The sequence below is a fragment of the Leptonotus elevatus genome, chromosome 15, assembly GCF_054856555.1.
Source record: "Leptonotus elevatus isolate MCC_2025b chromosome 15, RoL_Lele_1.0, whole genome shotgun sequence".
In the NCBI taxonomy this organism is placed as follows: domain Eukaryota; kingdom Metazoa; phylum Chordata; class Actinopteri; order Syngnathiformes; family Syngnathidae; genus Leptonotus; species Leptonotus elevatus.
In genome coordinates this window covers 660,162-675,000 of record NC_141253.1, presented here as the reverse complement: position 1 = coordinate 675,000, position 14,839 = coordinate 660,162, and the positions used below count along the sequence as shown (strand labels likewise).

Below are 14,839 nucleotides of genomic sequence, written 5' to 3'. Positions count from 1 at the left end.
ATTAGTTAGTGAGAAAAAACATTACCAGACAAAGTCCCGTACCTGAATAATCATAACCATTGAAGAATAAAGCTTTACATGTGCTGCTCAGGATCTGGAGGGAGCGCTTCGATATCACCAACATCAACTGGAAATTGCAGAGAAGCTGCAGGATGCGGCGGCAAGAGGCCGAGCCTCGTCCAACCTGGGTGGGTTATTTCTTTGCTTGGTCTTCGGGTGAGCTTGTGATGTGAAGACTTCAAATGGTCAGCAAGAGGTCATGTTACACAATGGTTGCTCTGTGTCACATGACTGCCGCTCCAGCCAATCAGCACTCATCTTTTATTTACGAAGGTTTCAGTTTCCGCAGTCACGCTGACGCTGAAGAGTCGGTCAACGTGACACCATCAATAGAGCGGATGAAAGACTTGAATTCATGAGACTCAACTTGACTGGAATAAAAGTCTTGCTTGTTTACATCTGAGCAAGTTTTTTTGTTTGTGTGCGCGCATGAACGCGTCAAACCCAGAAGGGAGCTCCGAAAAGGATTGGATTCAAGGATGTTGTTTTTGAGAAAATCAGGAAAAACAGAACGGCAATATGCAAAGTTAAGACTTGAGAGTCATGTGGGCCGTTGCTCAAGCAGCTTGATGTTGTCTCCACCTCCAGGCATTGTCCATCAGATGCGAGGCGACTACGAAGTTGCACTCAAGTTCCACAAGGCTCACCTGAAGTGCGCCCAGGAGTTGGGTGACTACGGCGCGCAGGGGAGGGCCTACGGCAACATGGGCAATGCCTACCATGCCCTGGGGCTCTATGAGCAAAGCGTGGGTTTCCACCGCCAGGAACTGAACATCTCCCTGGAGGTAAAGGTCCTTGGAAGGAGTCGCCCCCTGTGGCGAGGAACACTGACCGACTCCGTGAGTTCCAGGTGAACGACCGAGCGTCCCAGGCCTCCACACACGGCAATCTGGCGGTGGCCTACCAGGCCTTGGGCGCTCCCGACCGGGCCCTCCAGCACTACCTGCACCACCTGACCATCTCACGGGAGCTCCGTGACGTTCAAAGTGAAGCGAGATCTTTAGGCAAGCCAGACATGAGCATCAAAGAAACGTGAGACGATGCTTTCTGTTTCAATTTTTTCCATTTTGTCTTTTATTTTCCAGCAAACTTGGGCAACTTCCATTGCTGCAGAGGTGACTACAAACGGGCGTTGCCATACTACCAGCAGTACTTGCTTCTGGCTCCCGGCCTTCAGGATCTGGAGGGTGAAGGAAAAGTTTGTCATAACCTTGCCTACGCCCACTTCTGCCTGGGACAGTACCAAGATGCTGTCAGGTCAGAACTTCACTTCAAAGGGTCAATTCTGAATGTTAAAGAACAGAGAGGGGGATACTTTCCAAAACTTGGGTAACTCCCACGGACCTGAAGAGATATAGTCAGCTTCTGTAGAGATAGTCCAGTATATTGTTGGTATCTAAAACTGAAACTATGACAAAAACGTAATATGTTTTGGCCTGCATCACCAGTCATGGACTTGACTTGGACTTGGCCTTAAAGACTTGTGCCCATCTCTGGTCGATTGTCATATAAACGTGTACTTTAGATCCATAACACACTTGCCTTCTTTCTTCTAAATCCTAGATTCTACAAACAGGATCTGGCCTTGGCCAAGGACCTGCAGGACAAGCTGGCCCAGGCCAAAGCCTACTGTAACCTGGGCCTGGCCCACAAAGCCTTGGGGGAGTTCAGCAGAGCAGAAGAGTGTCAGAAATACCTGCTCCAAATAGCACAAGCTTTGAAAAACACACAGGCAGGCGTCCATGTTGGATGTTGGAGTCTTTGCAGTTGTTAAAGAGTACTTAAAAGAACTCTTCCTTGTATTGTGTTTGAAGGCAATCTTCAGGGCTTTGGGCAATCTCGGAGATGTTAGTGTTTGTCGGGAAGATCTTCAGGGAGCCACCAGCTTCTACCAGCAGCAGTTGTCTTTAGCTCATGAGCTCATGGATCATAAGATGGAGGCGGACGCCTACTCGGCTCTCGGATCAGTTCACAGGTGAGAGGTTGAGTGAAGACGTACAGCTTTCATGAATGCGTGAATGATTGCCCAAGCAGCCCGTTCTTCACCCTCTGTGCCTCTTTGTCAGGCTGCTTGGCCAGCTGGACATGTCCTTGTCCTTCCACAGCCAGGAGCTGACGCTGCGCAAGGATCTGGGCGACTGTCGGGGCGAGTGCCACGCTCTGGGCCGCCTGGCCTGCGTACACATGGCTCTGGGAGACTATGACACAACCCTGCAGTGCTACGAGGCTCAGCTGAGCCTGGCGCAACGGCTCGACGATGCCCGCCTGGAGGCCCAGGTCCACGGGAACATGGGCATCACCAAGATCAACATGGGCCACTTTGAGGAGGCCATTGGCTTCTTTCAGCAGCAGCTCGCCATGTTACAACAGTTGAGTTCCAGGGAGGCCATCCTGGATGGGGGGAAGGCTTACGGGAACCTGGCAGACTGTTACAACGCCCTGGGGGACTTTGAGGAGGCCATTCGGTGCTATGACAAGGCCCTGACAGTGGCTCAGAGTCTCAAGCAAGTCCAGGACCAGAAGAAAGCCTACAGAGGACTTAGCAATGCTCATAGGTACCATTTGTCAAATTTTGGGAGTAGGGCTGCAAAGGAGTAGACTTCGGTTGTAACGACTGTGTTTGCTGCCCTGCGCAGGTCAGTGGGAAACCTGCAACAAGCTTTGGTGTGCTTGGAGAAGAGGCTGGTGGTGGCCCATGAGCTGGGCGGGGCAGTAGGCGGGAAAGCGCAGGCCTACGGGGAGCTGGGCGCCCTGCACAGCCAGCTGGGAAACTACGAGCAGGCCTTGTCCTGCCTGGAGCACCAACTCGGCATTGCCCGCTCGGCCGGGGTGAGCAGTGGTCCCGCTTTTTTGGCCTGAGTGCACCAGCATCCCTCTGAGAGTGGCTGCATGTTGTTGAATTCGCTGTCATTTGCAATCCTGGCTCTGCAAATGACGCCGATCCTGATTTTCCCCATCAGGACAAATCCATGGAAGCAGAGGCCAGTGACGTGCTTGGCGGAGTTTACCAGCTAATGGCTGACTACGAGACGGCGCGGCAGTGGCACCAAAGAGCTCTGGACATGGCAGAGCAAATGGGGTGCGTGAGGAATCAAACTCGGGCCTATGGAAACCTGGGAGTGACCTACGAGGCTCTGGGCAACTACGAGAGGGCTTTGGTATTCCAGGAGCAGCATCTTAGCATGGCAGCGCAGACCAACGACTTGGTGGCCAAAACGCTGGCCTACGGGAGCCTGGGGAGGATCCACCACGCACTGGGCAACTACACGCAGGCCGTGATGTATTTGCAGGAAGGTGAGGAACTTAATGGCAACATGGAGACCTCTGGGCCTATGTCTTCACCTTTCCAAACTAATTGTTGACTGTGTTCTGAATCACCCCCTTACTGACTACTCGACACAATATCCACATATAGTGAGTCGGGAATGATTGAATACAAACAAAACCTTGAATTGCTCACAGGTCTTCGCCTGGCCGAGCAGTTGGCTCGTCGAGAAGACGAGGCCAAGATACGCCACCATCTTGGCTTGTCTCTGTGGGCTGCTGAAAACCTAGAGGAGGCCCAGCATCAGGTCTGTTGCTCAACGGTTTGCATATATTGACGAAATGGTGAAAACTGATTGGTCGGTGTGTTTCAGCTGTACATTGCGTCGGTTCTCTTTGAGACCATTCGCCGTGAGATGCAGCACAGTCCGGACTACAGGCTTTCCCTCTTTGACCTGCAGACGGACTCATACCAGGCTCTCCAAAGGGTCCTTGTCAGCCTGGGTAGGCTGATTATCTCCTTAAAATGGCCTACCGTGCATTTGGTACTTGGGTCTACATTGAGGACTGACCCGACTTAATCCTGATCTTTTAAACCACTTTCATGTCACAAAATGGCATTACCGTTCGTCCACAGGGCGCCACGAGGAGGCACTGGCCATAGCGGAGCGAGGCCGGACGCGGGCGTTCACCGACCTACTGGTGGAACGTCAAAAAGTACACCAGCAGTCAGCGGGCTCGGACCAGTATGCCCCGGTCACGGTGGAGCACATCCTGGACACGGTCAACTCCCAGAAGGCCATGGTGCTGTACTTCTCCGTGGCGGGAGGCTTCCTGTACAGCTGGCTGCTGGCTCCTGGCTCCGGTAAGCGAATATGTCACACCTGATGTGGTCTTCTTCCTTTTTCAACTGTCTCACCACTAGTGTCATGGTGACGCCGCAGGCATCGTCAAGTTCAACCAGGCTTGTCTCGGAGCGGACGCGCTTGAGTTCCAAGACGGCTTGAGCTTGCAGGATGATGGTCCGCTCTCGCTGGATCAGCATGTCTGCAACGCCAGAGAGCTTCTGGGAGTTGATGGAAACCTTAGCAGGTAAGACACTTCGCCAACTATGCAACTTTACTGCATAACTCAGAACTTTTGTAGGACTTCTGTGTTTAAGCTGCGAGACCTATTGCCTCAATTTAGGATCAGGATTCTTCGTCAAATCATGGTAATAATGTCTATTTGGTTGTTTTGGAGAGGAGGGTCTATTGCACATGTGTCAAGATCCGGTCCTCGAGGGCCTGAGTCCTGCATGCCTTCGAAGTTTCTCTACTCCAACGCACCTGATTCAATGATCAGGATAATTATCAGGTTCCTGCAGAGCTTGCTGATGAGTTTAAATAGGAACATACAAGACTCAAGGCCCTTGAGGACCGGACTTTGACACCACTGGTCTAATTGGAAGTCAAATCTCAGATTTATGAAAATCAATGTTGATTTTCATCCTGGCTGTGGAACGGTGGACCAGCTCTGCACCCTCAGCAGAGTTCTGGAGGGTGCATGGGACTTCGGCCAACCGGTTTACGTGTGCTTTGTGGACTTGGAGAAGGCTGGGTCGGGTGTAGGGGTGCAACGGTTTCAGATTTGGGTGTACGATTATCGTCTGAGAAAAAAAACGCGGTTTTACGGTTCTTATTATGATTATTATAGACATTAAAAAAATCATATCAGCATTCTTTGAAAATATTTCTTTTTAACAATAAATAACAGATTTTTTTTTTTTTAACAAGTTGCTGCAGATTAGACAGATTTAAAATAGGGCCTGGGCACTATGTATAACAAGTGGACCCTCTTTTTCTTTCAATTTCTTTCCATTTCAACCATACTTGCAGGGCAAATGTTCATCCACAGCCTTTAAACTGCCGATTTGTGCAGTTAACCGGTTAACCGCTATTCTTTTGCAGGCTTAATGTGGGCAGCGAGACGGAAAGCGAAGCTGGAGACGTTCCTGAGCGACACCGTGATAAGCTCGATGACAAAATGAGCTCCGACGACAACCCCAGCGGCTACCTGCGCATGGTGTCCAGGAACAACATCTTCAACAGGTACCTCCTTCCTTCAGCGTAGGCTTCCCCAATCTTTTTCCCCGAGGACCGGACTCCTGCAGGTTTTAGACGTTTCTGTCCTCCAACGCACCTGATTTTGAAGATCAGGATCGTTATCATGCTTCTGCAGAGCTAGGAATAGGAATCAGGTGTGTTGGCCTAAAGACATATCTAAACCTGCAGGACTCCGGCCCTCGAGGAAAAAGATTGGGGAAGCCAGTTTCTGGTACCAGATTTGCATTATCCCCTCACACACAGGCGATGTTCTGAATCTGCTATGCGTCTGATTCTACTTATAAAACTGGCAAATTTGCAGGTCTACTTTGACTGCCCAGTCCATATAAGTACCTTACCAGGGGTTGGGGAATCCAGATCCAGAAAGTAAAAACCCTGCCACAGATTGGCTTTAGCTTCTACTCAACCAGCAGGTAAACAAGTTCATTTCCACCCGTTGAGTAGAAGAACCTGTGGCCAATCGGTTTCAGGGTTTTAATTTTCTGGACCTGGATTCCCCAACACTGTACCTTACACACAGCACAATGAGCAGGAAATAATTTGTCTTAGATGTGTAATGTCCAAGCGTTCTTCTGCTTTGTGCCGGTGAACAGAAGCTGTCGCAGCGTGAGCAGCATCAACAGCGTTTCCTCGGCGAAGGACGGTTCGTCTTCTCCTGCCTGCTTGCCGGTTATCAAACCGTCTCCTCTACGCGCTCTCTACGACTTGCTCATCGCGCCGATGGAAGCGGTAAGTACACGCGGAAGGTGATTGGATTTATAAGGAGAAAGGTGCTCAGCGCACTTAGCAGTGGTGGGAAGTTCAAAGTAACTTTTAAATTAGAAGTGATTTTCAAGTCCTGAAATTGGCGACTTGAGTCCGGCTGGAGTCAAGTCATCTCACCTGTAACATTTAGTTAATTTGTGTTGTTTTTCTTTTATCAGGCCCTGCTGCACGGAGGTGGTCCGGCGGGCCGACACCGCCAGCTACTTCTGGTCCTGGAGGGTGACTTGTACCTGGTGCCCTTCGCCTTGCTCAAAGGCAGCTCGTCAAACGAGTTCCTCTACGAGATGTTCAGTCTGCTTTGCGTGCCGTCATTAGCGAGCCTGCGAGCCTCCGAGAAGCAATCTCACCCCAGCGGCCCCGAACCCTGCTGGGACGCTGGCTCAGCGGTCGCCGTGGTGGGGGCGCCCCGCCTGTCGCCCACCCTGATGCGGCACTGGCTGTGGGGGCCGCTGCCTTCGGCCCAGGATGAGGCTCAGCATCTGGGGGAGCGGCTGGGGTGTCGCCCGCTCGTCGGCGTCAACGCCACAAAGGGGCGGGCCGTCACCGCCCTGACGCGAGCGCAGTGCGTTCACTTTGCCACCCACGTCTCCTGGAAGCTCGCCGCCCTGGTGCTCGCCCCCAGCCGGGAGCCAGCCGCCGGCCAGGAGGAGGAGGAGGAGGAGGGGGGGGGCCGGCTGGCGACGGCATCAAGTGCGCAACGCCGTGATGGAGGAAAGCGTGCTTGCGGGGATGCTGACGGCGTTGGTGAGAATACGCGCGAGAGCGCGTGCAGCGGTCCGCCGCTTCAAGACTTCCTCCTCACTGCGGCGGATATCTTGGAACTCAACTTGAGTGTCAGGCTGGTGGTCCTCAGGTTGGTGGTTCAGGTTCCCACAAAGGTTCTTACTTAACTCTAATGTCCACCGTGCCCTCACATCCATGTTTCAAATTAGTATTTCAAGACAGCTTTAGGGTTTCAAACGAAGATTAGGGTTTGAAATTAGGGTTTCAAAGCAGAGTTACGGCTTTAAAAAGAGTTAAGATTCCAAATTAGGGTTTCAAGATGGAGTTAGGATCTTAAACAAGGTCTATGATTTTAAATCAGGATTTTAAGACAGCTTTAGGGTTTCAAACGAAGATTAGGGCTTGAAATTGAGGTCTCAATGCAGAGTTAAGGCTTTAAAAAGGGTTAAGATTCCAAATTAGGGTTTCAAGATGGAGTTAGGATCTTAAACAAGGTCTATGATTTTAAATCAGGATTTTAAGACAGCTTTAGGGTTTCAAACTAAGATTGGGGTTTCAAATTAGGGTTTCCAAACAGGGCGATGTATCCATGTTAGGGGTTTCTAGTTCGGTTTTAAACCAGGATTAGAGTATTAAATAAGGGTTTTAAGAGTTTTGGTGTGAAAGTCCGCTGCCCATCTCCCAGGTTGTATCCCGAATGCGGCGCGCGGCCGACGTGCGACGGCTTGTTGGGTCTGACCAGAGCCTTCCTGTCGGCGGGCGTCCGATGCGTGTGCGTCTCCCTGTGGCCCACATCGGTGCCCGCCTCCACGCTCTTCATGCAGACCTTCTACGCGGCCCTGCTCGACGGCGCCCCCTCCAGCGCGGCGCTCTGTGGCGCCATGAGGACACTACACAACCACAAGGACTTCGCACACCCCTCAAACTGGGCAGGTGACCACATGGGAAAGCCTCATTTTGAAAACCTTAATCCTTCTTTGAAACCCCAACGCCCCAACACTAACCCTGGCTTTTCATGCTCTGATTTGAAATCTTACTGGTGACTTGAAACACTAACAGTGTCTTAAAACCCTATACTCTGAAACCCCAACCTTGGCTTTATTTTCAAATTTGAAATCCTAATCCTGTTTTAAAACCTTAATTTTTAACCCTCGTGGTGACTTTGAACCGTTTTAATCCAGGTTTGAAACCAATCATTTGAAACCCCTGTCTTGAAACTAAATCCTAATCCTTGTTTGAAGCCCTAATCCTTGAAACCCTACTTTGAAAGATTAACCCTGGCTTTAAATTCTCATTTGATTTGCTACTGCTTGGTTGAAACCCGAATCCTGTCTTGAAAGCTTAATTTGAAACCGTAGTTTGAAATCCTAATCCTACTTTGAAACCCTAACCTTCCTTTGCAAACCCTAACTCTAATTTCAAATCCTTACCCTATTTTGAAAACCACAACTTTGGCTTTTAACCCCAATTTGAAACCCTAACTTCTTGTCTTGAAAGCGCTCCGTGTTGTCGCTCAGGTTACCTTGTGATCGGCAGCGACGTGAAGGTCAACGGCCCCGATTCTGCGGTGCGACAGGCCTTGGCGGAGGTCCTCCGGCATGCCGACCAGGCCCGGGACGCCCTGAGGGTCCTTCTGCACCTGGTCAGGCGTCAAAACGCGCGATGCGGCGTGACGTCGTCCACGCGCAAGGCAACTTCGCAATCGTCCGGTCACGGAAAACGCACCTGACGGGTCTTGTGTCGTGCGCAGGTGGAGAAATCTTTGCAGCGCATTCACAGCGGACACACAAACTGCATGTACACGGCGCAGCACAGTGTACACAACAAGGTGTGAGTTTGTGTGTATTTTGTTGTGTGTTTGTGTGCGAGTGAGTAACTGTGGTTTTGTATTCATTTGCTCGTGTGTGCGTGCGCGTTCCCATGACACCCAAAGGTGGGCGGCGTCCCCGGCTGGCGAGCGCTGCTGTCCGCGCTGGGTTTCCGTTTGGACGTGGCCGGCTGCGGCCTCCCCCCCGCCGTCTTCTTCCCCACGTCGGACCCTGGACAACGGCTGCAACGGTGCAGTCTCACCATGCAAGCCCTGCTCGGTAATTTCAAACCACAGTTACGGTTTCAAATTTTCAACTCGGGTTAGGGTTTGAAAGGATCGTCTTAAGGTTGTCAGGTGGAATCCTCGTACCTTACACCAGAAAGCCTGTAATGGCAGACGACGACACTAATATGGCTCACATGATCGAATGTCTGCCTGCCAAGCAGAAGGTCGTGAGTTCGCTCCTCAACAGTTTAGTCACGTTTTTAAATAAATAAATAAACTGGGAAAATGTACCCCAAAACTCTCCTTGTAAAATTTATAATATAATAAAAAAAGTTTAGAAAGTTTTTTTTCAAGTAAATATCACCGCGCCCTTTTTTTTCTTTACAGTGGAGATGAAGTTAGATTAATTTGTTAAGTTTATTGTATTCTTATTATACTTTCTTATTGTTTTATTTTGTTAAGTTCTATTTAAAGTTTCAAGAATTCAAAGACTTTCTTTTCTCAAAATTCAAGTATATAAACATTCAAGGATATATTTTTAAATACTCTGCAGATGAATCTGTCATCTGTATTTTTTTTCCCGCCCCCAAAATCGGCATCTCGTTCGGCTTTGAAGCTGGGCTCGGGTTCTAAAGTAGTGTTTCAATCAGACTGTGTTACGGTTTCAAGTTGGTGACGTCCTGCATGTGTGTTGAGGTCTGAGCGCTGCAGCACTTCGGGCTCTTTGCAAACTGGCGTCAGCACCCGAAGCCGGAGCGCAACTCGTGCGCAAGGTAACAAACGCTCGCATTTGCTTCGCGATGACTTTCTTTAAGCATCCTCATCGCTTCCCTTTCCTTTTTATCAACTGCCGTTCTTGCGGCTTGTTCTCGATCGCTTTCCTTACGCGGCCTCCCCCAATGACTTTCCTTCCGCAGCTCTACCAGGTGCTGCTGCAGTCACCCGACGGGACCCGCGAGCAACCGTCGGCCGCCGTCCGAGCGTCCCTCGGCGTGCATGCGTGGAGGTCGCCGGGCTGCCACGAGTTCCTCGCCGCGCTCGGTAGGAACAACAACACAAATTGAATCGAATAAAGCCAAAGAGAGAGTATGACAACTGACGATCGTGTTTGCCAGGGTTTGACCTGTGCGAGGTGGGTCAGGAGGAAGTTCTGTTGAAGACGGGGAAGCAGGCCAGCAGGCGTGTCATCAATTTGGCGTTCCAGGCGCTCTTGGCACTGTTTGGTGAGGACGCCTCGTTGTGTATCCGCACTTCACTTCTGTTCTGTAAACAGACAAGCAGGGTTTTGACTTTTCTGGACCTGGTTTTGACACCTATGTCGAACCAATCCCGACTGACTGCCGTCCAAATGGATTGACAATTTAAGGAGGTTAACAGAACCAGATGTCAGACTTGCGTGAAAACTGTTCCGACTGGCAACCAGTACAGTTTTACACCCGACCAGGGTTGATTGCTGCTGATCAACGCAGATTGACTGGGGACCAATTGAACTAATGCAGGTGGAACCCCCTCATCAACTGGTGGTTCAGTATCTTGCTCAAGGACACTTTGACATGTTCGCAAGGGCTGGGGATTGAACCCACAACCTCTGGGTTAGGAGGCGACCACTCTACCCCTGAGCCATGCCGCCAATTATGCAAATTTTGAGGAAACTATGTGAAAGGGACTTGTGTCAACGTGTACTGTGAACAGTCTTGAGTGTTGGGCAACTCTAAATCAAGTTTCTGGCAACCTAAATTGACTGACAGCCATTCCAGATTGATTTGCGACCAAACCAGGAGTGAAGTGTGACGTGCTTTTTCCGTGTCCTGTTTCAGACTCCGCGGATCTTCCCAAGCATGTGAGCATGTACGGCTCCGCCTCCCTGGAGTCTCTCTCGTCCTCCCCGTCGGCCCCTCGGCATCCGTCCTTTCCCGCCTCGCCGCCCCGTCCTGCCTTCCCGCCCGCCGTCTGCCCGGACGCACTGTCCGGCGACGCCATCTCCGTGTACAGCCTCAGCTCGCTCACCTCCTCCTTCAGCTTCTTGTCACGGCCCGAGCCCGCCGGAAGCGACGTCGTCAGCCAGTGTTCGCAACCGCAGGAGGGGGCGGAGACGCCTCGCTGCTCCAGGCGAATGGCCAATCAGAGTAAAGGGGAGGCGGGCGATGAGGACTACCAGGGCTACGCCATCATTAGCAGCGAACCTTTGAGGCCAGAGGACCGTGACTCCCCACCGGCAGGACCGCACCGCATCGGGAGGGGCAATGGGCAAGGGTCTGCCGCCCCTTCCACGGCGGCGTCTCTGAGTAAAGCGCCACCGCCAAAAGTTCCTGCCAAGCCGCAACACAAACAAATGTGAGTTTTACATTTTGCGGTTATTCACCTGTACACTGGTTCTAGGAACATAGAAGTTCCAACAAGATTGTTTCATACATTTGCTGCACTTCACCTTTCCGCATTTTGCGAAGTAATAATAATAATAATAATAATAATAATAATAGATTTTATTTATAACGTTGTCCATCCATCCATCATTTACCGCTTATCCGGGGTCGGGTCACGGGGGGCAGCAGCTTTAGGAGGGAAGCCCAGACTTCCCTGTCCCCAGCCACTTCAACCAGCTCCTCCGACGGGATCCCAAGGCGTTACCAGGCAAGCCAAGAGACATAGTCTCTCACAGCATGTCCTGGGTCGTCCCCGGGGGCCTTCTCCAGGGAGGCGTCCAGGAGGCATCTGAACCAGATGCCCGAGCCTCCTCAACTGGCTCCTGACCCTGAGTCCTTCCCGGATAACCGAGCTTCTTACCCTATCTCTAAGGGAGAGCCCGGACACCCTGCGGAGGAAACTCATTTTGGCCGCTTGTATCCGGGATCTTGTTCTTTCGGTCACGACACACAGCTCGTGGCAGGAACGTAGATCGACCGGTAAATCGAAAGCTTCGCCTTTTGGCTCAGCTCCTTCTTCACCACATCAGACCGATACAGAGCCCGCATTACTGCAGACGCTGCACCGATCCGTCTGTCGATCTCCCGCTCCCTCCTGCCCTCACTCGCGAACAAGACCCCAAAATACTTGAACTCCTCCACTTGGGGCAGGATCTCATCCCCGACCCGGAGAGAGCACGCCACCCTTTTCCGACCATGGTCTCGGATTTGGAGGTGTTGATCCTCATCCCAACCGCTTCACACTCGGCTGCGAATCGCTCACGGCTTGGTGAAGCCAACAGCAGCACATCATCTGCAAAAAGCAGAGATGCAATGCTGAGGCCACCAAACTGGACCCCCTCAACGCTTCGGTTACGCCTAGAAATTCTGTCCCCAAAAGCTATGAACAGAATCGGTGACAAAGGGCAGAGTCGAACCATCACTGGAAAATAATCCGACTTACTGCTGGCAATGCGGACCAAACTCTGACATCGGTCGCACAGGGACCGAACAGCCCGTATCAGGGGCCTCGGTACCCCGTACTCCCAAATCAAACCACACAGGATTCCCCGAGGGTCAAGGTCAAACGCCTTCTCCAAGTCCACAAAGCACATGTGGACTGGTTGGGCAAACTCCCATGCACCCTCGAGGACCCTGCCAAGGGTGTAGAACTGGCCAGTGTTCCAAGGCCGGGACGAAAACCACACCACCACTCCTGAATTCAAGATTCGACTTCCCGACGGACCCTCCTATCCTCCTCTCTTTATAATGTTGTCTTTCCTCAAAATGTTACACAAAACACCCGATAAATGGGGATTTAGACGGTTTTCAAGCTTTTCTACCCGACTCACTGGTTCCGATCCAATATTTCTTTTCACAGTTCATCTCCTCAGAGGAGCAAAGCGAAGACGAGCAGCTCCGAGTCGGGTCACTCTAGCACGGCGACCGAAAGCACCATCAAGTCCCAGGAGGAGCGGAGCATACCGACGGGACAACTGGACCACCAGGAGCTGGTTCGCAAGATCCTGGAGGAGACCCAGGGCCACATACGAGCCGTGGAGAGCCTTCAGAGGGACCCGGGGCGGCGCTCTCTTTCGATGCCCACCACCCCGATTCTGAGCAGGGGGGCACGTGCCTTTCAGCCGTCTGAGACCAGCGCCTTCAGCAGACCCCCAAGTAGGACGAGTCTCAGTGCTGTGCCCCTCAGTCCTCTCTCACCCAGACCACTGTGCCGCTCCTCTTCCCTGCAGAAGCTTGTTCCGTCCTCATCTCCCAAACATCTTAACGTACCTGGCAAGGAGTCTCACCTCAAGCCTTCAGCTGGCAGAGAGTCCCACCTTAAACCTTTCCCTCAAGGTGGGTCTTACCTCAGGGGGAGAGAGTCCCACTACAAACCTCCTGGTAAAGGGTCCCACCTTAAAACTTCATCTGCCATTGAGTCCCGTCTCAGACCTTCACCTGGCTGCGAGTCCTACCTCAAACCAACTGGTGGCGGCTCACACTTCAAAGATCCACCTCGCAGTGGGACCCACTTTAAAACTTCACCTGGTATTGAGTCCCACCTAAAACGTTCACCTGGCAGAGAGTCAGACAACAAAACTTCACTCGACATGGAGTCCCGCTTCAAACTTTCACTTCAACTCAAACCATTTGGCACAGAGTCCCACTTGAAAACAACTGGTATAGAGTCCCATGTAAAACCTTTACCAGGGAGCAAGTCCCGTCTAAAACCACCTGGCAAGGAGTCCCACCTCAAACCTTCCCGTGCACCGTTCCCCGCCGCTATTACCGCACCTCGCTCCCAAAGCTTCAAAGCAGCCCGCCAACACGAAGGCGCAGCCCCCGCCAGCCTTCTTCCGGGAAATAAAATGAGTACAGTGCAGAAAGACGTTCTGGGTTTGCTGGACCTCTCGCCGCGACATGAACCCAGTGAGAATCCGGACCATCTCCACAGCGTGGACACCAAAGCACCCTCCGCCGCCAAACCTTCCAAACGGACCAAATTTCCTGCTGGCTACAAATTTTTTGCAGGGCATTTTTTCCCTTCTTCTAAGTGTTGACATTGGCATCTTCCTGGTTGCCATGGTAATTAAGTCAACCTGATGTTCCGAGAAGGTTTAGAAGTCAGTGAGATGTGATGAGAAAGCGTTGGTTGCTAGGTAACGCATGTTGGTGTGAGTCAAGTGGACAGGAAGAAAGAAAAGTGGTGAGGATTGGACTTGAGTCGTCATGATTTTGTGTTTATACTTCGACAGAAGCTGTCCATTTGTCAACTAAACTCATTTTGGGGACACCTGCTGAGACCAGTACATATACTTATTTATATTTTTACTTTTCACAGAAATTTAAAAGTAATTTCTTACCTTTAGAAAAGACCTGACTTATCGCACTTTAAAGTAGCGCTAGGGAACTTTTTAACCTTAATAAAATGTTCATAACTCTTCTGATGAAACATGGACTTAAAACGAGTTGATTGGTACCTTTGCCATGGCCTGAGGGGAACAGTATCATTTTTACTGGCACGAAGCAACTTTGAGGAGGATGGTAGGAACACTGACACCCAAAAAACGACAAATGTGCTGACTGCCTGATGGCATACGTCACTTCCCCGTTTACCCATTCAGAAGTCAAACGGAAAAAACATTACGACGCAATACGCTTGTCCTCATGGGAAATGTGGTCTTCCTTCAGGCATAATATTACCGCTTTTGTCCATATGGCGGCGCCATAATCAACATAAACTGAAAGTTCCTTAGTGTTGCTTTAAGACAATTTAGAATATTTACAATTTATACTGTATTTACAATTATTGAATTACAATTATGAAAATAGTATTTCTATCTTATCCTTGCTGTCAATGTTTATGTGACACTTAAGTGATGATAATAAACGTTATTTTCATGAAGAAAAATAAACTAAATCATTTGAGCAGTTACCGCCTCCGCATAATTTCATTTGGAATTTCATGCTTGTGGAGTTTTTAA

At 50.8% G+C, this 14,839-nt stretch overlaps 1 protein-coding gene across 1 annotated transcript in view; it reads left to right on the top strand.

The window, feature by feature from the left end:
- Positions 1 to 14,786, top strand: part of ttc28 (tetratricopeptide repeat domain 28) — a 22,329-nt gene extending 7,543 nt beyond the window's left edge. The window contains exons 8-32 of the mRNA XM_086097366.1: positions 92 to 188; positions 649 to 845; positions 911 to 1,064; positions 1,146 to 1,317; positions 1,624 to 1,792; positions 1,875 to 2,035; positions 2,127 to 2,615; positions 2,697 to 2,889; positions 3,021 to 3,354; positions 3,523 to 3,632; positions 3,699 to 3,828; positions 3,962 to 4,189; positions 4,269 to 4,416; positions 5,274 to 5,414; positions 6,023 to 6,158; positions 6,353 to 7,047; positions 7,603 to 7,850; positions 8,435 to 8,559; positions 8,668 to 8,745; positions 8,851 to 9,004; positions 9,649 to 9,725; positions 9,870 to 9,993; positions 10,068 to 10,175; positions 10,770 to 11,286; positions 12,736 to 14,786. Coding sequence (XP_085953492.1) covers positions 92 to 188; positions 649 to 845; positions 911 to 1,064; positions 1,146 to 1,317; positions 1,624 to 1,792; positions 1,875 to 2,035; positions 2,127 to 2,615; positions 2,697 to 2,889; positions 3,021 to 3,354; positions 3,523 to 3,632; positions 3,699 to 3,828; positions 3,962 to 4,189; positions 4,269 to 4,416; positions 5,274 to 5,414; positions 6,023 to 6,158; positions 6,353 to 7,047; positions 7,603 to 7,850; positions 8,435 to 8,559; positions 8,668 to 8,745; positions 8,851 to 9,004; positions 9,649 to 9,725; positions 9,870 to 9,993; positions 10,068 to 10,175; positions 10,770 to 11,286; positions 12,736 to 13,915 — 6,165 coding nt within the window. The 3' untranslated portion in view covers positions 13,916 to 14,786. The remainder of the gene's footprint in view (positions 1 to 91; positions 189 to 648; positions 846 to 910; positions 1,065 to 1,145; positions 1,318 to 1,623; positions 1,793 to 1,874; positions 2,036 to 2,126; positions 2,616 to 2,696; positions 2,890 to 3,020; positions 3,355 to 3,522; positions 3,633 to 3,698; positions 3,829 to 3,961; positions 4,190 to 4,268; positions 4,417 to 5,273; positions 5,415 to 6,022; positions 6,159 to 6,352; positions 7,048 to 7,602; positions 7,851 to 8,434; positions 8,560 to 8,667; positions 8,746 to 8,850; positions 9,005 to 9,648; positions 9,726 to 9,869; positions 9,994 to 10,067; positions 10,176 to 10,769; positions 11,287 to 12,735) is intronic.
- The last annotated feature ends 53 nt before the right edge of the window (positions 14,787 to 14,839 follow it).